Raw genomic sequence first — 21,320 nt, forward strand, 5'->3', positions numbered from 1 at the left:
GGTGCGCGGGCTGGCGGCGGTCGTGCGCGCAGGGCGCCCGGTCCCTCACGCGTTTTATTGACAGGTTAAGCGTTTTYTTCCATTAATTTACAAAGGTTCTATTAAAAAGTATCAAAGCGTGTGGGGGGAGGAGAAGCTTCTCAGACTGGCCCGAAAGAGGTCGTTCTGGGGCCTGGCCCTGGCGCGTTTSGGTGGGACTGGCTGTCCCGCGGAGCTCGCCCTGCCCGTGCGTCCCCCGGGCCGCCACGGGCTCCCTTTTCGCCGGCTCTCAGCGCCGGTTCCAGCTGTTAGCAAAATTATGCCGCAAGAAAGCGAGTGCATAGGAAATCAAACAGGGCAGTAACTTAGAACTGTTAGATTAGTTACTTGTTACTAAATGAAGAGTTCTTAGCTGGCACTAAAGAAAACATCTRGTTTGCGCCGTTAATAGCAGTGATTGCTTTTGCTGGTTTCCTTAYGTAGCTGGTTTGCTTTAGCATAGGCCTCTTGCGCTTTATGTATTTGATGTGGCAACAGTCTTAAACATTGAGGAGAAATTAAGCTGATGATGACTCAAACTGTAGGTCAAAACAGAGAAGACCTATTTAATAAACAAATGAAAATTCCTTGGAAAAAATAGTTTCAATATTTTCTTGACTCCATTSATAGCTGGACCCTGTCTCAGTGACCTGCATAGAATAGAAACTGCAGTCTGCGTTTTYTTCTGAAAAAGCAGAAGAACAAGAAGGTTAAGTGAAAGATGGGAAAAGCAGAAATAAAATAAAATTCATTGTTACTAGCRTGTTCTGGTGGTTGCATCAACACAAAAATTAAACATCAGGTGCTTCATAAAGTTACAAAATGTAATCTCTCTGAAATACAGAACTTCTGAAATGATCTTTGAAAATCAACAGTTCTGAGGCAAAGAAAAAGATCCTTTAAAGAGACAAGTGTATTTTAAATRTAGTTCACTTCCAGTATAATAAAATAAAACAGCTCTTGTGTGGGCTTAGGCCTAACTGATGATAAAAACTGTGTGTGACTAGCAGTAGGGAAACTGTCAGCTCTTGTGGAAGGCCTTTACTAGACTGAGTAAGGCCAAATACCAGTACTTGGTTAATGCAAATGGAGGAGTTGAACTTCAGTTCATCTGGTCTTCCAAGAAGCCATTTCTGACACCTGCTTTATTGGTTATTTTCAGAAGCTTGCATAGTTTCGAAGATGTGTGTGCCATAAAGTAGTGTTTGCATTAAGTATGCTTCATTGCCTGTTATCAAACACTTAACACTGTACTAGAAGGTCTAAATATAAGGAAACAATGGATGGTAAATGCTTTGTTATTCCACTGTTGGGCAGAAAGTTTCCACCATTTCCTTTTTCAACAGTAGTATGTGGGTGCTGGGCAGCACTACAAGTGGTGAGATAGTCCAAATGAAAGATGCTGAAGTGACTGATACAATTTTAAGCTGAGTTTGTGGCTGGAAAAGCTAGTGTCCCTCATGCTAACAGAAGAAACAGATCTTGAAGGACTAGCAAATGTATTGTACTAATTAAATTCTGRTATTTCTTGTGTGAAGTTAACTGCTCATGCAGTTTGAGACCGCTCACCCAGATTGAATGCTTGTAATTCCCCCTCTAGAAAGAATTTTGCCATAGTACTGTTAGGGGGTAAGCGTATAGGTTTTACACTGATGGAATTGCATGTGTATTTTCAGAGTGTTCTTCCTTGTACATAAGAGTGGTGCATGTGTGAAGCAGTCGTATACATGTACCCATCCAACCTATTCCACGGCATAGCTTGACTTCCTGTATTTGAAACTAGTGCAGATGGTGCTACCTAGGCACAGGGTGTTTTTTAACAGTTGGGCAGGAAGGAATTTGAGAAAAAGACCAAGGCAATAGTGACTTCATAACCTGTGGTGCTTCGTAGTTGGTAATAGAATAATGGTCACAACAGAGCAGTGGTTACATGGTGAGGCCTGTATTTGAAGACAGTTGTTGCGATCTTGAATACTGAGAGTGCTGCTCTTCCTAAGTCGTTATTTGCAATAGAAACCAGGTGTGGAACCATGCTTTCATCTTAAGAGAGCTGTACTACTTCAGTTTCTGTGTAGCTGCTAGTCTGTGAAAAGAGCAGCCTGCGTGAAGTGTGGAAGGGTGGCAGTGGGGTCGTGCATATAGAGCAATCCAGCCTCTGCTGGTGAGGTGGAGGTTTGGGTGCCTCACTGTGTTGTTAGTCCCTCTGTAACTCCATGCAAGTGCAGCTGGTTTGCAGGAGGAGAGGAGGGAAAGAGAGAGCAAAGTGAGGAGGAAGCAAGCTTCTCTAAGTCTAGTCCTCCCTGAAACTTGTCAGTTTTTCTCTGCAGAACTTCAATCTGGAGTCTAGGTCTGTTGCCTAGCCAGCATGCAGGATGAATTTACGTACGCRTGCTTGACAGTGAATCCAAGGAGCTGAGCAGAATCTGCAAAAATGCTCAGCCCAGCCCTCTGGTCCTACAAACCTTACTGTGAGATCCAGGACCCTCAGCTAATGTCACTGTTTTGGCAGCCTTAAAATAGAGACCAACGCCCTGCAGGTGAAAAAACAATGCAAGTCTAAAGCAGCAGCGTAGGGCCAGATTCTGCTGTTGCTTAAAGCTGTGATATCAGATTCAAAGAGGAGAGGGAAGGATCTCTTATGTATAAGGGAGAACACGGTTTTGCTGTGGGAGTCAGCTCAAATGTGCAGAAAAACAACTATTTTGCATCTTTAACTAAAACATTTCCACTGAAGTATTAGGATGACAGTAAAAGATGTGTTAAATGTGGCTTACTGAAGCTATCAGTAACAATTGCAGCCTGATGTCACTATTTCTCCTTGAGTCTGTTTCTAGTTACCAAAAGTTTTGAGCCCAATAAAAACATTCATAGTAAACTTAATGCAGATGAAAACCTGCTTCTGCAGCAGCTTTGTGTCAGCTCCAGGATGTGAGAATAGGCCTGGAAAAGGAAGGAGATCAGAGCCTTTTTTGCTGTAATTAAAAACAAACAAACAAACCCTCCCAAAAAACAAAAAACCAACAACCTTGTGCACAGGCACAGGGTGAAATTACAGCTGAAGAGTCTTTTTTCCTTTCTTTCAAACAAACAAAAAAACCCAGTACAGGTTGTGCTAGAATCTATGTCTGCGTATATGTGTGTGTAGGCTAGAAACTTTTTTTAATCATACACAGGCATCTAAGAGAAATGTATGGCGTAAGAGTAGCTGATTCTGCCTTTTTCTTTTACACTGGTAGTACGGTGAGCGTATGATTTCTAAGCCCCTGCATGGAGTTACTTCAGGGATGATCCTGCTTGGATGCAGGACTGAGTTGCTAAGCTGCTGCTTTGCATCTGAAGAGCCTTGTCCTAACTTGTTTAAGGTTCAATATCTGATTTAAGATAGTAAGTAGCTGTTGCCTGGATTGTATGAACTTGCTTCATCCTTAAGATGTGGGTACTCCAAAATGAAAGCTTAAGCTGGGCTTCCATGTTGTGTTAATGTGCCAGAATAGGTTGTCTGCAGTCCTTGTAATTAACACCTGCCATACTGCTGGGGTTGTCAGGTTTGGAGGGAGAAGTAATAAAAATAATCACATTTGAGTTTTGTGCATCATCAGCTAAACTCCTAGACAGGTAGTTTTAAAACTGGATTAGCAAGAGAAGTCTTTCACCTTCTAAAATGACTTACACTGTTATATCAAGTAGTTATAAACAAGTAAAATAAAATATTTTATTAGCTCTTTTATGCTGCGTCTGCAGTAAGAAATTGTCGGGTTTACATTTCTGATGCTGATAAAGTCTTTCAGGAGGTTATTTTATACAGCTATAAATCAAAGATTACTTTCCAGTTTTTCCATGAAAACTATAACTGTTAAGAAATTTTACTCTGGTTCTCTAAGGTTAAATTCATAGGTGGTTCATTTCTTGTCATTTTAACATAACAAAGTGACCGTCTGGCTATTTGGAAGGGTGTCCTCAATAAGGTAAGAGGTGAGGTAGATTGGACAAATGGTCATTAAATCTTAGGGTTTTATTGATAAAGCAGTATTCATTTGTGGTGTTGAAGCTCCAAATCACTGTTTTGTTTTAACAAACATAAAATAGGAGAATGCTCTATAAGATTCTTTTCTTCTCAGATGAATGAAAACAAATCCTACAAGCTACACTACTTCTAGAGATAGCTCCAAAAGGTGCARGTATGGACCTGTAACAAATGTGAGCAAATCAGCTATATATTTTTGTAGTACTTTTTGTAGTATTTTAAACAGTTGAATTACTTAATAACCATTTTTAAAAAGAACTTTGTCTTAAACCTTGTTCTCTCAGTCGAGCCTCTGTTGAGTACAAGCTTTTAGAAATGTCCAGACTCTTGGGTGGCAGCAGCAGGTTGTGCTGCCTGAGCCAGTTGTGGGAAGCAGCTAGTGAAATRCGATGGGGTCGCAGTCATCGCAGCAGCACTGCTGGCCGTGGGCGGGAGCTCAGGCACTTCTTGAAGCTGCTGCTGTGTGTACAAGTGCAAGCATACATATATGTTAAAGAAATACATGGATATGATGTGAATATTGGAAATTCTGTCATCCTACACCTGCTATCTGCCATCTTTCCTCTGCAGTCCTGGTTTTAGCTCCTGTGGCGTTTCCCAGAAGGACTTGCTGAAGGAGTTTTGCCAGACTTAATGCAACCTTTCACTTCTGTTTTCAGGAACTCATTTTCTTCTCTTCTGTTCTGCTGTTACTCAGCAGACTGAGGCTGTTGTCACTTTCTGCATCCCCTTTTCACGTTGGTTTACCTGGAGGAGTGTGACATCTGTGACATGCTATAGGCTATCGCTGCAGCCAGCTGTATCAGCTGTGCCAGCTCCTTTTWCTTGGCACTCATGAGTAATGTGTGTATTTTATTCTTTCTCTCTATAATGCCGTGCGTTGTAGTTAGAGAGCAATGCTTGTATACAGCATCTATTCCACTAGAACAATTAACATCTTGTTTGTAGGGTTTGAATTAAACTTCCTTTTCTATACTRAAATAACAAACACTGTGCCACTAAATCATGCTAGCTATTGTTTGGTCTTGTGTTAACTGTTAACTTAAAAAAAAAAAAATCCTTTCTAGGCCCTCCTTTTGGCTGGGAAATGAGACCTTGAAAGTGCCTGCAGCACTTTTTGCCTTGAACAGAAGACGCCTGTGTGATCGCCTGAAACAGAACAAGGATGTCCAGGCAAATTCTGTTGTTCTGCTGCAGGGTGGGGAAGAAACCCAGAGGTACTGCACTGATACTGGTATTGTGTTTCGCCAGGTAAGAGCTGAATCAGTTAAGATGCTGGCCCTTGAATTGCCTGATTCTTAAACTCTTTTATTATTATTTTCCCTTTATCTCAGAGATGTGTGCATATTTGCATTACTTTGCTTCACTTAAGTCTGTTAGCTTTTTTGTGACTTTGTCTCTTCAGTCTGGAGTTACTTTCTCCAGTTCTKTCAGTGCTTTACTGTGCAGGTTTATAATCTGGTTTAATGGACCTAAATCTGTTCAAGAAATTACTGSCTGTCAGGGTTTAACATAAAGATAGAAACTAAATACTACTTGTTTTTTTTCAGTCCTGTCTATCACCAAAAAATAAGCTTTGTTCTGTTTTGCAGCATGTTACTGTCAATCTCAGTGCTAGAAATTGAATTAATTCACAGAAGAGTGTATTCAAAGCTTTTACAAATAGTGGTTTCCRCATAACAGGATGTGTTTTAGAAATTACCACGATGTATATTTTCAAACTGGACTCTTCTATAAAGTACCTGTGTGTTTTTGTGCCATGGRTAAGACTGAATAACTTGTTAATGTCATGCTAAATGCTTTTGTAGTCTTTGGAAAAGTTGGCGTAACTCAGCTCTAATTGTATCTCCTCCTGCAATGCTGTGTGCTTTGCATTGCCACTGCTCTGTTGAATGCTACAGTGCTGCTTCACTTTGTTTTGTGAATTTAGCTGAACTGTTGTAYGTTACGAAGAAACAAAAAGAATAAATTCTGTCTTCTAATCTAGATAGTGAATGTCTTAATGTAGTTACTGGTCTGCTTTTAGAGGAGATTAATATACCTTTCAAGGTAACAGAGTGTATGTCTGTGTACACCAGTCTTGTCTTGTCAAAATTCATCTMTATGTTCTATTCGGTGTTTTGTTTGTTTGCTTGTTCTTAATGCAGAATATCACTTGGCCAGCTTCCTCTTCTCTGGAGGAAGCCAAGTCTTTACTTCAGGACTCTGCCATCACAACCCAATGAATCTGCACTCTGTTTTTGCCTTCTCCACTTGTGTAACGTGATTGCTTCTTTGTGCTGCTATTTGCCCTAATTCTAGGTTGGAGAAATATATTTTATTACGTTGTATATATTTATTGTCCTGAGTCAAGTGGTGTTTGTTTCTTAGTGTAGGTTATTAATCTCATATCCTTTGCAATAGTCAACAGAGGGATTTGCATTACTAAAACTAATTGTTCTGAAATACTTTAACTCCCTTCCTTCATTTCCAAAAGCAAAAATGACCTCTTGCTATTTCCTAGTTCCATGAATTTGAATGTGCCAYGCTGTATTTTTAGAGTTGGTGGAAGTGAGAGTTTTCTTTTAAGAATGTACTTCATCTTATTTTAGGAATCTTACTTTCACTGGACTTTTGGAGTGACTGAAGCAGGCTGCTTTGGAGCAGTTGATGTTGATACTGGAAGATCCATACTCTTTGTTCCACAACTTCCTGAAAGCTACGCRATTTGGATGGGAAAGTAAGACATATTTTTTTAAACTATGTTATAATGTATCTGGGCATTTRATGTAATATAACTGTTTGAATAGCTGAAATGCTGTATGATTTTTAATACCAGTTGTTCATACCATCTCTCGTTCTTGTCAATTGGTATTGATCTTATGATATCAAGTTATATCCCCATTTGGTGGTAGACAATACATTCAGAATTAAAATACTACTATAGTATCCATGAAAGGAAGCTGAACCATAAAAGAAACCAAAAATCCTCTGTTAAGGCACAAAAGAAGGAAAAGGGAAAAGCAGGCATTTTCAAGTTGATTTCCAGTTTGCACTCTTCTTAGTTAATGGGGCTTTTTGAATGGGAGAAGGCAGTTTATCCTCTCTGATCATACCTTTTTGCTATGAGCTAAGAGACTGARAACGATTTTAATTCTTTCTTGTGAATATGTCATAAACATTTTTCTTTCAATCTGCACCAGTAGTAAATATTGCTCAGTGCCATAGCAGTGAAGAAATTGATTTGTTTATGTGTTCATTTACTTTCTCAATCTTAATTATATTTATACCAACAAACTGTAATTTTTTTTTGGTGACTACAACATCTCAGAATACTGAATTACTTCTAATTTAATATTTTGAGCTCAGATTGCTCTATTTCTAATTGAAGCTATCACTTACATTTTAATGCTAATTTGGGGGAAAGGAAAATAGTTGCAACCAATCCCATATGCTGAACCGTGTCAGACCATATGGTAGGGCAGGGCTGCTGTCTTCTCAGGGAGTTTATGTGARTATTACTGTCTTAGACCTCCCTTAGAACTGAAATTGCTTTTGATCACTTTAAAATGTGAATACTGCTATCTGAAATATTTCAGCTGAAAGCTGCACCTGTTTAGGAGGGTAGGTTCTATTCAACTCCCACATGTACTTGCTAAACTCTGTTCCCTGGTGGTGTTTGTTTGCATTTATAGACAAAGCTTTTTCCTCCTCCTAAATTCTCTTCTGCTAGTTCAGATTGCTTGTTTGCTACCCGCACTGGTTTTGCCTCATCTGAAAAGTCTTAAAAATATTATTGAGAATCCRCTGTGTCATTTTGCATTTTCAAAGAAAATATTGTGTTGTGTACAAATTATAACTTTTTTGATTTGTGGTACAGCACTAATTATTGGTTCATTTATGGAATTTTAAGAGTGGGTAAAAATGGTTTATTGCTATTACCTCACTACATTCTGCAAGAGGAGGTAATTGTTTCTATCACAACATCTTTGCTTTCTAAATTATCCTTCTTACCCTCCTGAATCTGTCTGTTACAGTCCTGTTTTCTTTTCTGTCAGCTGTGGTCATGTACTTTTTCTGCTTGTCAGAAGGAGGATGGATGAATAACTCATTTGTGAGTCAGTTGCAGTTCTGCTTCATAAGCTAGTTGGCAGGGGGTAGTGCTAGCGATTGTGTTCCTTCCCAGAAGATTCAATTTTAAGTCAAAATTAGCTTTGAAAAAAATGAGTTTGCTGTCCATCTTCTGCTTTTTATCTACTGTAGTTTGCCTTGGAAGTGCTTGTATGTGTACATGTGGAAAGTACTATCTACCCATTGATGGAACATTCATTTAACATCAATGAAACACAAATCCTTAATTCCTTGTATGCTGTTTTGCAAGCTTGGTATCTTACAGAACTCTACAGCTATTCTAGTTCATAGTGCAGGGTGGGATTGTTTTGTCTGGTGTTGATTCAGTTTTCTATTCAAGGCAGAYTGGAAATCTGTACTGGAGTTGTGGYGGAAACACACAGATACTTTTAAAATTAATGCAGAAGGTGCTCCTGCTACTGTTATCAAATGATTTGCTAATTATAATAAGCTTTTATTGTTTTTGATAGGCTGTTGCTCTTTCACAGTTGAAACTGAACCGTTTCTTGTGCCTTGAAAGACATTATCTTTGGTTATGTTCAGAGACATCACTTAGGTAAGACGGCAATCAGTAGTGTTAACCCTTTTCCTATTAAATAATGCGTAAGTAGGGTTTCTTCACTCTTTCAATTTTGCAGTCTTATTTTGGCCAAAACAAATGAAGTGTTTGAGAGCATTTGTTAGAGATGGGTGAAGTGTTACATTTTGGGGAGACCCGTGAGCATTGCAATTATTTTAATCTCAYCAGCTACACCTCAGTTTTACTGTTGTCTTTTGCGGGTCTTTGAACCAGTAAGTGTTGCCTGTAAGTGTACTATCAATTCAGGATTGAAATGAAAAGGTGAAACTCTGGTGGGTGTCTACCTCAGGAGAGGTAGAGAGTTAAAATACAGCCTGTGGATTTTAAAGAAATCTGGTGAAACTGGAAGGGATAGAGTTTCTAGAGTGAAGTTTAAGATCTGAATRTTGTGTTGTCACCTTAAATATTAAATAGGGATAGTATTTTGGAGGGTTCTGGAGATGGAAATACTCAAGAATCACTGTGAAATATCAAGGCAGTGTTCCTTCAAGGAAAGCAAATCTTATCAGTAAAGGGCAGTGTTGCATGGTGAGGTGATGTCTGAGGAGTGTAAAGAGAAGGCGAACCCGGAGATGATGAGCAAGCTGCCCAGGTCTGGGGTCTGCCAAGGACCAGCGCTCCACTGTGCCCACGCYGAGGGAGCCCTTCTCCGAGAAGGCCACTCTTCTTTGTCAGACTGCACCCTGAATGCGTGTGCTCTAATGGTAGGCACGTAGCTGTAAGACTAGGTAACGCTCTTTTTAGTAGTCCTCAGAGCCACAATAATTTCCTCAGTTTTAAAACTGAACAAATCCAGTGATACAATGTTGTAAAGGCTCCAGAAACATAGTTATGTTGGGAATGCCTCATTTCCTCAACATGGTCTTTCCTAAGCAAGTTCTAAAACTCAGGAAGGATTTAACTTAACTTAGCATTTAGGCAATGTACTTTCACCAAAMGAAAAATTTTAGGATAGCAATGCAGTATTGTTGCAAGTGTTTCTATAAGACTGGTCCTCCTTTTTCCATATTAAAGAGGTTGCGCTGCATACAACAACAGCCAATCTCTTTTTAAATTTTGAGCCTGGGTAATTGCCCTAACGTGGGATTAGCCTGTAGCTTAGTTGAAAAGGTTACTCGAGCCAACAACTAAGAGAACCATTTTGTGTAACTCTTGATTTTTAGCTCTTCCCCCAGTTTGTGAGGCAGAAACAAAGACTTCTGTTGAACGGCTTAGCATAGACTTTTCCTCTTCTGAGTTATTTTTCCACTCTTATTTTCTGAGCAAGAGTTTAAGAAACAAATCCAGTAATATGTTTCTGAAGCCTTTACAGTCTTATAATATGTTGTGAGTGCCCCACTTTCTCTGCATAGTCTTACTTAGGCAAGTTTGTGGTGCAAAGCCATTAGTGATTGTTTTTATTCCTTGGAAGCGGTAAGTTGTATGACTGCATGTCTTGCACAAAGACTTCAATTTCACTAATTAATGCTGCACCTGCCATTTACCTCCTTAATTATAAATGACAGAACTAGTCAGTGTGCTGATTAAAGATATTTTATAAAGTAAAACATACTGTACAGCAGCTGCTTTATGTGGAGCGGATGCCAAAATAACTTAATTGCCTTGCCACATAAAGAGCATTTTTAATGGAAAACAAAAATATTTTAACACTTTCATGCTCTAACTTCAGAAATATGTATTAAATGGGATAGAGAAATATTTATATGCAATTTCCTGTGTTTTCRTTAAAGCCCTGCTGGGCTGATTAGTAACTATAACAGTATTAATTTAACATTGTATCCATTGTAAGTAACATTTTTTTCACCAAGAAGCTGATGGGAAGATGTCTATATTTACAAGTTTCACCCTAGTGTGGCTCTTCAGGGCCAAAATAATATACAATGAAATGCTTTATAAATGTTGATCTTTTCTTAGTGACCTAGCGAACAACCTTCTTAAAGGTTACCCTCATTTTCTCAGTAGGTTAAACCAAAAGCAACGTTTGGTTTTGGTGATTAAATTTGACTTCAGCAAAGCTGAGAAGTTTTACTGCCTTTTGAAATGGTGCAAAAGTGTGGTTTTTCTTGCATACTCCTTTTGTAAGGCACGTTCTCAGGCTTTCTTTTCTTTTTTTTCTTTCTTTCTTTCTTTTTTTTTTTTTTTTTTTTCCCTCTAGGCTGTGTACAGCCACGATAATGAGTAGCATAGAAGCTAAGAAATCACTTTCTCAATTTCTTTTTCTACAGGGGATCCATGAAATGTGGCATTTCTATTCTGAATAATTGTGAATGGTAACTTATGTACTGCATGGTATGTTTGTCTGGCTGTATGGTGGTAGCTGAGAMTGGTGCATTAATTAGTCTAAGGTTTTGGGTACAAGAAGTCAAGGTCAATGCAACCTGAAATCTGAGACGACTCTTTTGAAGTTTTTTTTTTTTTTTTTGTGGGGGGGGATGTGTATGGTACCAACTCTAAATTACATTAATTGCTTTTCTTGATGCAGATTTTTTAGAAATGCAGAAAGTTTTCCACATGAGTTTTACTGATGTTGTAAGTATGGGCCCTCTTCTCTGTAACATGCTTTAGAGCTGTGTATTCAAGTAGTATTCTCTAGAAGGGTTTTTGGTTTTACCTTCTAAACCAGTCTATCTTATCGTTCCCTGATATTTTTTTCTGCACTTTTCTCTTAAGATTAGTTGGCAGTATTAGTATGGCTTCCATGCATATCAGTTTGAACTCTTCCCATCTTTTGTTCCTTGCTCCTCCCCACTGAATCTTTAATTTTACTACATTTAAAAAAAAAGGTTTTACATTCCTTTAGGTCATCTTATTACTATTTTTTACCAACTGTCAATTGCAATTTATCTATAAAGTTTGTTATCACCTGCAAATGCCATCTGTGGGTCTCATGAACATATTCAGTCCTGCTTCTCGTTCTGAATAACATTAGAACTAATTTCAGTCTCTGCAGTATCCTACTAAGCAAGACTTAAAGTCCATTGCTGCTTATCATTTTAACTTCTGAAAACATCAGTCTAAATTGATACAGCATTTGTCAGTGAGTGTTTTGTGGATTTCCCAGTACTTGAAAAGCTCATTTATTTATTTATTTATTTTCCAGTTTAGACTCTTCACTTTATTATGATTAATCATTAGTTTTCAGGGTACATCCCAGTATTTCTTTCTGAGCCAATTTGAGTTGATTTTTGAGAGTAAGATTCTTCAGAGAGTTTTTCATAAAATATYTTACTATTATTTAGATAGTACATCTGTTGCTTTATCCTTTATCCAGTCTTTTCAAAACTCTGTACGATAAAGCTGATTGCATTTGACTGATGAGACTTACTCTGTCTAATTCCCCATGCTGCATGTTTTCCATGATTCAATTTTCCTCCATAGTACAGTGATTTCTATTTCTTGTCTCCCTTTTGTTTGTTACGGTATTTCTCTTGTGATAAAAATTATTTTTATAGAATAATTAGTGTCTGGGTTGCTCTTGCCACTTTACTGATGATCGTTTTCCCCAAAACTGTGCTACTTTAATGCTGTGGCTTTTCAAATTATCCATGATACAGCAACTTTATTGGTTTAGTAATTGTCTCAGTATTCCAACTGTCCAAGTTGAATGTGTATTCTTTAGTCATTTTGAATTCAATAATTATTTTTACAGATCTTTGCTTTCTACCTTCTTAAGTTTCTTTGTATTCTATGTTGAGAACATTTTAAAAAAAATAGTAGTAACCTATAACAGTCCACTGATTTATAATCTCTATCAGTGTACACCTGAAGCTGGATGCACAATTTGGCAATTTCAGTAAGCCTTGGAGTGCTTTTTCCCTTCTCCTCCTTTTGATTCAGTGCTAGGTAATTCTGCTTAACTATGCTGCACYACAGTTTTTAATAACCAGAGGTGACTTTAAACTGCAGCATCAGAAAGTACACTCTTGKCTGTGCTTGCCTCAGGCTTGTGGTAGGGTGAGTGTTGGTAACCCTCACCAGGCATTTCTTATTTTACACTTAAAGGCAGTAGCAGCAATACCAAGTTCAGTAGAATAAACTCCTGATTACATTTTGGAGTATTAGAGAATTCAGGTTTTGTTCCAGGCAGGCATACCATCTGTCTTTCCTCCAAGGATTCGGATGCTGCTTTTAGGAGGATGAGCCGCAGCTAGGAAATGCCCTTTCCAGGCTTTTCCAGGCRGGCTTTGCCAAGGTCTGCATCTCCGCTCTATCATTGCACATGTGGCTGCCCGGTTTGGGTGCAAAGCTCCTCTTCTTGTAGGCTTGAACTGGGGGACATACTTTAAGCTGCAAAATACCCTTAAGGGAAATGACTACAGTGGTGCCTCAGCTCTTCCACTTTTTAAACAGTTGTATTCTCAACTGTTGCTGTTGGCTGTTTTCTTTAGGTTTTGTATCCCCTGCTACCTATGCAGTATGCATCTCTGCATACCCTCGCTTTTAGTCTTTCAGGAACGACTCTTTGAAAGAGTCTCGCCTGTGTTGAGCTATGTCAAGAGAAATGTATGAAGAGGAAAAGAAAACAACTGTTTTGTTAAAGCAGGATAGGGAGAAGTGTAACAAATATTAACCTCTCAAGATCTGAATGTGAGTGAACAACAGGCATATTCTGTTTTATTTGCCCAGTGTCCCTTTGATCTGAAGGTGTTTGAGCTCTGAGTGCTGGATGCTTGGCTCTGCCCCTGCTCCAAAGTTGTGGCCTGTTCGTCCTGCCAGGGCGATGTAGCCCAGAGGTTGGACACTGCTTGCGAGGCTAAATCTGCCTTTTTGTTGTGCCCGATAAGTTTTTATGACAAGTTCCTTTAATATCTTTGTGGTTTAGTTTTCTTTCAGAATTGTAAGATAGGAGTAATGTCATCTCCTTCTTAAAGCTGCTCAGGTCATCTTAGCAGCTATAAAGTCAGTACCACTTCCTTTATGCTATTACGAATTAATACGAGGGATACAGGATGTGCTGCACATGTTCCAGAGCTTGCTGCACACTTTTATGTGTGGGGCATAAAATATTGCTGCTTCTTTCAATATAGATGTTTTTCCAAAATAAAAGCAGAGCATCTGCTATTGGCAGGTCCAGTAAATAACTCCATCAGCTAAGAACCATGAATTAAGACTAGCATTTAACATGGAGTGATGGAGTGGAGCACTGTTCCTGTATAGGCACCTAAAAATTGTACTTACCCTCTTAGCCATTATAATTCCTATTTTGCCCCCCCCCCCCTTTTTTTTTTTTTTTTTTGGTGTGGAGTCCTAGTGAGTATTTGCCCTGTTAAGTTATGGGGAATCTTACAGGGATTTCAGTATGTATAAATATCCTTGGCCACAGCTTTTTCCTCACCTGGTATAGAGTCCTTCTCGCCAGGGAAGTGTTCTGTTTGCAGAAAGAAACAAAGCACAAGTTATCGTACTGCAAATTTTTTGTGTTTTTTTTTTTTTTTTGATAGCTTTTGCTTGTATCTCTTATTTAAGTCATCCAGGCTTTGCCTAATGAACCTGTCATTTCTTGAGAATGCCAGTGATAGCTGAACAAGAGGACTACAAACAGTTTGGAGTTTGACCTTTATTAGGGGGAACCTTGAGAGTCTCCTTAACACTGCATTTCTGATTTCGTAAGCCCTGCAGTCCGTGTTTTTTTCCTGGTTTTTATGCTTTTGTGGAATCTGTTTGGACAATTGAGAGGCCCAACATCATGTATCATGCATGTGAGTGCCATYGTTCTGACACTTTGTAAGATGAGGGTTTGGCTGCAGCCTTGGTTGCCTTCTTTCAGTCAGAACAGCGTGAGTGTTATCTTCAGTTCAACTTCTTTTGAATTCTGTTATTTTCTTGAAATCCGTCTTGCTCTGGACTCTGTCAAAAGGAACGAGGGAAAGTAAGCGTGGTTGTATGCTGGTACTTCGGTCTTTCAAAGGATCAAACAGAAATCTAGAGAAACATTACGTTAGTCAAAACAYATCTGCTGAAGGCAGTCAGTGATGCCAGCAAGCCCATTTGTACTGTTTTATACCTTCTTCAATTTTTGAAAATAATGGTTGTTCAGTTTTCTCTTTGCACACATGTTTCTTCTCATACGTAAGTGTATCTGCAGCTCTGGAAAGCAGGGGAAGTGCTGTGTAACTAGTGCAATGACTTGCTAGCTGTACGTGTGTGCATACCCCAGTGCTCCACGTAGGCCCAGCGTGCAGGCTATGACGTGTATTTACTTTGCTTAGGAGAAACTATTTACTTTAGAGAAAGTGATTTTGCCATAAAATGGTGGGTTAGATCTGTTACTCCAAATATGAAAGTTAAAATGGAGTGGAGGAAACAATACTGTTGTAAATTGTAGTATGCTTCCCCCCTGAAAACCGAAAGCTTTGGCTGTAAAATTTGTTAGTTTTACCTTTTCTGTCTCACCATCTAAGAATCATCTTGTTCTCAGTTGCTGATAAGGGCTTTGACAGTTTCTCATGCCTTTGAGATAATAATAAACATAGTAAGTGCAGGACCTTTTAAGAGAGCACTGTGCACCGAACGTTATCTTGTACAACATGTTTTGCTTTAGGCCTTATCATGAATAGTGTTTTTGATACTTGCCTATTCTGCTTTTGTTCCAGCTATGTTACTTTTAATTGCTACTTGTAATAACATCACTTTATGGTAACTGAGGCTGCGAATCTGAAAGCCTAACATATARTAAGTAATGGACAAGGCTATATTTTAATCACATTAGGCAATCTTTAGTATGGCACGTCTTGTTTTGCATCAGAGCTTGCTGTCTTCCTCCCTGATGTGTTAATAGATTCTCAAAATGGTTRCTGACTTTTGTTTAGATGGTGCTACTGATCCTTTTTAAAAAGTAAATAAAATGAATGTCAGTGGTGTTCTTGACTGAAGACAGGTCTYAGTGATTGGAAATAGCAAATGATTCTCATTATTTGGTGCTAGCACATGCTCATTGACAGCACTTGGTCAGACAACTTGGAATACTACTTTACTATCTATATGGGGTAGTATTAATTTAACATCTTCCTTTTGCAGGTGAATTGTTATCTGATACTTAAGCCTGCATTAGTATACACCACTTGCTTTTTTATGGTATAACAGTAAAGCATTATTCTTTAACTTCAAAACACAAAGATCAGATCTGAAGACAGAAATGCTGTAAAGCTATTCAAACCTTGGTTACATGTCTGTTATAAACTATGTGGAGGTAGAGCTACTTTTTCACATCAGTTTTCATTGACTTTTACTTTCTCTGCCTCAGAAATGTTGAACTCTTCCCCCCCCCCCATAATGCAGAAATAAAAAACCCTGTGATACATACAAGCATGCTGGTGGTTCTCCTGTGTCTGCCAGGCTAGACAAACTGATTACAAGAGAACTGAGCTAACAGTTTGGACTGTTCCTGAGTGCACAAGGGAGCAAGCTTAAGGCTAAGGATTAGTAAAACATGAGAGAGAACGAAACTGTCCATTCTAATTCAAACAACTTGTACTAGTAGATAGAAATGGCACAACTGCCATTTGTGCAGTTACTGATTTAAGTGTTCAATAAAGTATTTGCATTTTATATTTGCATTTTATATTTGAAGGGAAAGAAAAATGTGTGAAGCATTGTAGAGTGATGGTGATGAGATAATTCCTATTCCAGCAGTAAACTTGCTACAGGTAATGTGTTTATCCACGTATTTTATAAGAGTTAACAAAGGCGTTCTCCAGCCTACTGTAAGAGTTTGAACAGAGAGCCAGAAGGAAGATCTTGTTAGCAAAATGGAGCCGTAGGGCAGGTACACTATCAAATGTTTGGAAATCAATGCATCTAGAAATCAGAATATGCATACGTACCTGATTTTTATTTTGATCTCTTGTGTTTTTTATGACCTATGAGTTGACAGCAGATATTTTAGGAAGTGCAAGGTATGTGAAAATAGCACTAACATTAAGACAGGCCTATGAAGGGTATAGGGAAATTGCTTGCATCACTTTCCAGTTCAATGGAATTTTTGTTGGAGAAAATGGCTTTTACCAGACTGGGGCAAACCCAGTTGATAWAGACAAAAAGTGGCTTTCTGTTGTTAAGAGCAGTGCACAAAGCTGAAGCTTTTTGCTTAACCTGTGTTGTGGGGAGGGAGGAATCCTGTACAGCTTTTAGAGGAGACAATTCAGAAAACTTGCTAAACTCCAGGAAACTTGAAGTGTGTGTGTGTGTGTGTGTGTGTGTGTGTGTGTGTGTAGAGAAGTATAGAGAGAGATATTTGTGTGTGTGTGTGCATATGTAGGTATGTATGCATGTGTCTGTAATTCTTCAGTAGCAAAATAAGCCTTCTGGGTGAAGATAATTTTACAAAAACATGTTACTAACTCCAATCTGAGCACGCATCATAGAAGAAATTTTCAGTGCTCACTGGTAGCTTTTAGGAGTATGTGCTTTGCTTGCACTTGCAGACATTTTTGAATGATGTTGCATGAGGTATTGTGTGATCCATGTTTCCCCAGCTCATCATTGCTCTAAATATTTATATTGCAGAGACTGAAATTAATTGAGTCTTTGTGCATGTTCTTACCCTGCTTGCTGTACTTGCCTAGGATATTCAGACATACTCAGACTCCAAGTAATTGTTGTTTATGCTGTAAACTTACGTTTGCAGCCACATATTCCAAAGAAGACAAAACCCAATATTTGGAGGCTGACGAGAAGTGCTAGGCAGTAAACATGGAGTGAATAGGTCTAATATTCTTAATCAGAAGATTTTGAATAATTACAAATAAAAATTTCTTTGCATCCCAGTCTGTAACCACCTTTATTTAAGGTGTCTTTAGTTCAGCCTGCTGCTAGACGCTTTTATAGCTGACTTTTTATTACAGGATAACCTGGTGTACTTGGCTGACAAAGTGACATTTAAAGGACTTTTCTGTAATTAGCATTAAAAAAAATGGAAAAATYTTTCTTTTTGTCTCTACTCTTTTAGATACAGAGTTCAAAATGTTAGACAGGAAACTTTTCTTTATGAAATAAGTGTCTGTGTAGCAAATGTTTTGAAATTGATCCAAAGTTCTATAGTGGAAAAAAAAATTAACAATATTTTTTCCAGTGGGAATAGTTTTTCATCCTAGGCAATGTAATACAATAAATAATACTGGGATTTCAGAGCTCCGGCTGAAATACTGAGGAAAAAAACAAATTTGACTGCTGAAAGAAAAGCTGAGTTTCACTTTAAGCTTGATCCACTGTAAGAACTATATGCTGCAACTCTGTCCTAAAAGCTGCAAATATAAAGCAGCTAGTAGGAATAAGTTGTCGTGTATTAAAGATAGCTTGGAAAAGTGTTTAGATGCAACTGTAAACATACACGTATGCATATGTATCAGTAATTAGGTTACAAATATATTAGGAGCTGGCTTAGTTGCCTTTCTCTTTCAGGAATAGCTATCAGTTGTTATGAATCTAAGTCACAAATGCCAAAGAAAAATTGTGAACATAGTTTATCTCATTTGTACTTCTCTTCTGAATGCAGTTCTGAAAATGAAAACACTGTTTTATCATGTTTGTGTTTCTAGGCTTTTACTCCAGAGTCTTTTAGAATACAAAGAGGTGTTGCTTAATGGAGTTCTTACAGTAATATCAAATCTGTACAAATCTCTTAAGATTTGCTGCTGTTGTGAATTTTTGTGCAATATAATGAACAACAGTTTAGAAATGGTTTTAGACAATGCARTTAAGTTTTTGTTGGGTTTAAAGATTGAAACAGCAATGTGGTTAGTAAAATATTACTAAAAATGTGAGGTTTGAATTTTGTCCAACTACATAAAAGCTTAAAAAAATGGTTTGGTTTGTTTATAGATAAGCTGTCAGAGCTGTTCAACTTCTTATTGAATAAACAGAGGAGTAGGTATTTCATGCCAATGTRAAGGATTGAGTTAAAATGGGATCCAGTCGTAATACTTGCTCTGTCAAAGCTGGCAACAAAATCTGTGCTSCAGTAACTAGGTTGTAGTTTTGTTCAGCTTCTTGCTTTCTCAACGTGATGTTGCATACCACTGTGAATTCAATTGAACTTTTGAATCTTCTCTTAAAAATGTAACTTTGCATTTTTAAGCCACCTTTAGCCTTTCTCAATTGCTAAGAAAAGCTTGAGAGTAAGAAAACAAGTGAACTGGATCAAGTAGAAGAAGGTAGGAAAGGGGACAGTGTGAAGGAAGCATCAGCAGACAGTAAGCAGCTTTGGTGTCTGACCCAAAATAACCCAGGCTTTTTTATTGCATGGGAAATTGTGATGAGTGCTGGGTGGAGAACCAGAACCAGACTCCTGTGTTATGGCTCCTTTGGTGACAGAAAGAGGGACTGTATTCTGGTAGATTTATAGAAGCACTAGACTCTTAATTTTTCTTTCTAACTACCAGAAACTATGAGATTCCAAATTTTTGGCTAGCCACTTAGGCCACAGAGCACTTGGACGTGATATGTTTGCTGCGGTTCCAGGAGTTCAAAGTTGCTTATTTCTATTATGAGATGAAACATGACTTCCACTCTTCTAGTGGTTAAAAACTGAAATGGCTTGGGAACKACACTAATATTTGTTAAGCTGAGCTATAAAACTCTGCGGAAAGGAGACTGAGCCTTTTGAGGGTTGGAGTATTCTGCTGTTCTCTGTAGATTTTTCTAATGTGTATTGCTSAGGAATCCAAAATTTTTTGCACAGAATATTTTTTTGAAAAGCCTGTAAAAGTAGGCTCTTGTTCATTTTCTTTTAAAGAATGTTAATTTTTTGGGTAGGTGAGGGGAGACATGATTCAATAATACTTGGGATCATATCTTCCACTTGGGTAATCCTTCTAATTAATTTATGACTTGCTGTGGGCCTCTCTGCTTCTAGTCTCTGCAGTGCTTAATCAGAATTTTGAAATTGGCAGCCCATTCCAGCATCAAAAAAGACAAAGTTAAAAATTGTAACCAATTAACTTATTCTACCTGTCTGAGATTCATTTGTAATCATTTGCAGAGAAAAGTACTCCTCGTCTGTGTGAAGTTTCGAATGTGCTTGAAATTACCATAATTGCCTATAACTTTTGCTTTTCATGATGCCAGTGAGTGTCCTGGGGAGGGTGTCGTTCCCTGTGACAGTGATGGTCAGCACTAGGCTTTAGCTTGCTTTGCATTTAAATTGGATAAAAATGAATGCTGAAGCCTGTCTCTTTTAAGGAATTCATTCCTTTTTTCCCATAACAACTATGCTAATGTGCAAGAACCTTTCATGATTCCCACCAAACTGAGAGTGGAGGTGCAGGTAACATCTGGGACACATCACTGTGGTCACCCTGGAGTGAATTTCCTCAGGCCAGAGCATGCTGCTGTGCAGCTCTAGCTCTGCATAGGAAGAAGGGAGTGGAGAAATTTTTTAAATCTGAAGTGCATGGGAGGAGATACAGAGTGTAACAGTGATGTGACAGAAAATAGCGTGTGAAATGAAGTAGAGGAAAAATTGAAGTTGATTGGACAGAATATGGAAAACTCCTGCTGGGAATCACCTTTGCTCTGCCTTCTGCAGGAGCTTTTGTGTTTTGCCTTCTATGCTATTTTTCTGTATTGGACAGCATAGAATTTTTCTACTTTCATGCAAACTTCTGTGTGCATCTTTTTTCTTCCTTCTCTATGGCTTTGCAATAGGCTAGACTTTTGCAGAAATCTTCCTAGTAATCCATAGGGAAATGTGATTTCATAGCTGAGCCACCATGGTTTCTGTGGGCTGGGGAGGGGATGGTACATTGTGGGAAGTGTGCATGAATTTRTTTCGCCGTCTGGTCTTAAATGCTAAATGGATGAAGAAGTGAGGCAGAGCCTTGAAGGTTTCAGAGAGGAGCGGAGAAGTCTGTGTCTGCTATTTGCACTACAAGTCTTGCTGACTTCTGTACAAAGCAAGAGAGCAAGGAAGCATTTGCCTGGGAAGCTCAGTAATGCATCACTGGGTGTGATGCAGCCAAAGGCTCTAAAGGATGACCTCGTTCATTGAGAGAGGGAACCAAGTATTGTGGGAAGCTGCTTTTTTCTTTCTCTCAAAGTACAGAAAAAGTCCTCAGCCTGGAAAGGCTGATGAGCTACTTTTGCTTTGTGAAAGAGTGATAGCGTAGATAGGAAGAGGTGCAGGAGGGATTGCAGCTGGAATGTAATCAATGGCAGCTCAAGAGCAACCATAACCAAAGAAGTAAATTAGCAGCAGTTTGCTACCACACAATTGCAGAAGGCAACAAATGGACAAAAGAAGCTTAAAAACACGTTATGAGAAGAAAGAAATTTTCTTACTGGTGTGTTGAAGAATGAGACCTACTCTTACTTAAATTGCTTTAAATGACATGAATAAAATCCAGTGTGTTTCTGGGCCTACTTTTAAGAAATATTTACACTTTACGGGAAACAGTTCTTGAATTCAAACAATATAGCTGGTTGTAGGCAGTGCTTTGGATCTATTACCATAAATTACCATTGGCCRTAAATTAGGTGGTTTTACAGTTGGAAGCTTTGAGAAACCAGATGAGTTGGGTGAAACTGTGAAGGAGAACAAAAATTTAAAGTACTAAATTTGTTCTTGGTGTTTCTGGAATATCAAAGTACTAG

At 38.4% G+C, this 21,320-nt stretch overlaps 1 protein-coding gene across 1 annotated transcript in view; it reads left to right on the forward strand.

The window, feature by feature from the left end:
- PEPD (peptidase D) overlaps positions 1-21,320 on the forward strand; it is a 141,220-nt gene that overhangs the window by 223 nt on the left and 119,677 nt on the right. Inside the window, exons 2-3 of the mRNA XM_085303752.1 lie at positions 5,110-5,293; positions 6,634-6,761. Coding sequence (XP_085159878.1) covers positions 5,110-5,293; positions 6,634-6,761 — 312 coding nt within the window. The remainder of the gene's footprint in view (positions 1-5,109; positions 5,294-6,633; positions 6,762-21,320) is intronic.

This window comes from Rhea americana, unplaced genomic scaffold (genome assembly GCF_003343005.1).
Source record: "Rhea americana isolate MKP2758 unplaced genomic scaffold, rheAme1 scaffold_20, whole genome shotgun sequence".
NCBI classification, from domain to species: domain Eukaryota; kingdom Metazoa; phylum Chordata; class Aves; order Rheiformes; family Rheidae; genus Rhea; species Rhea americana.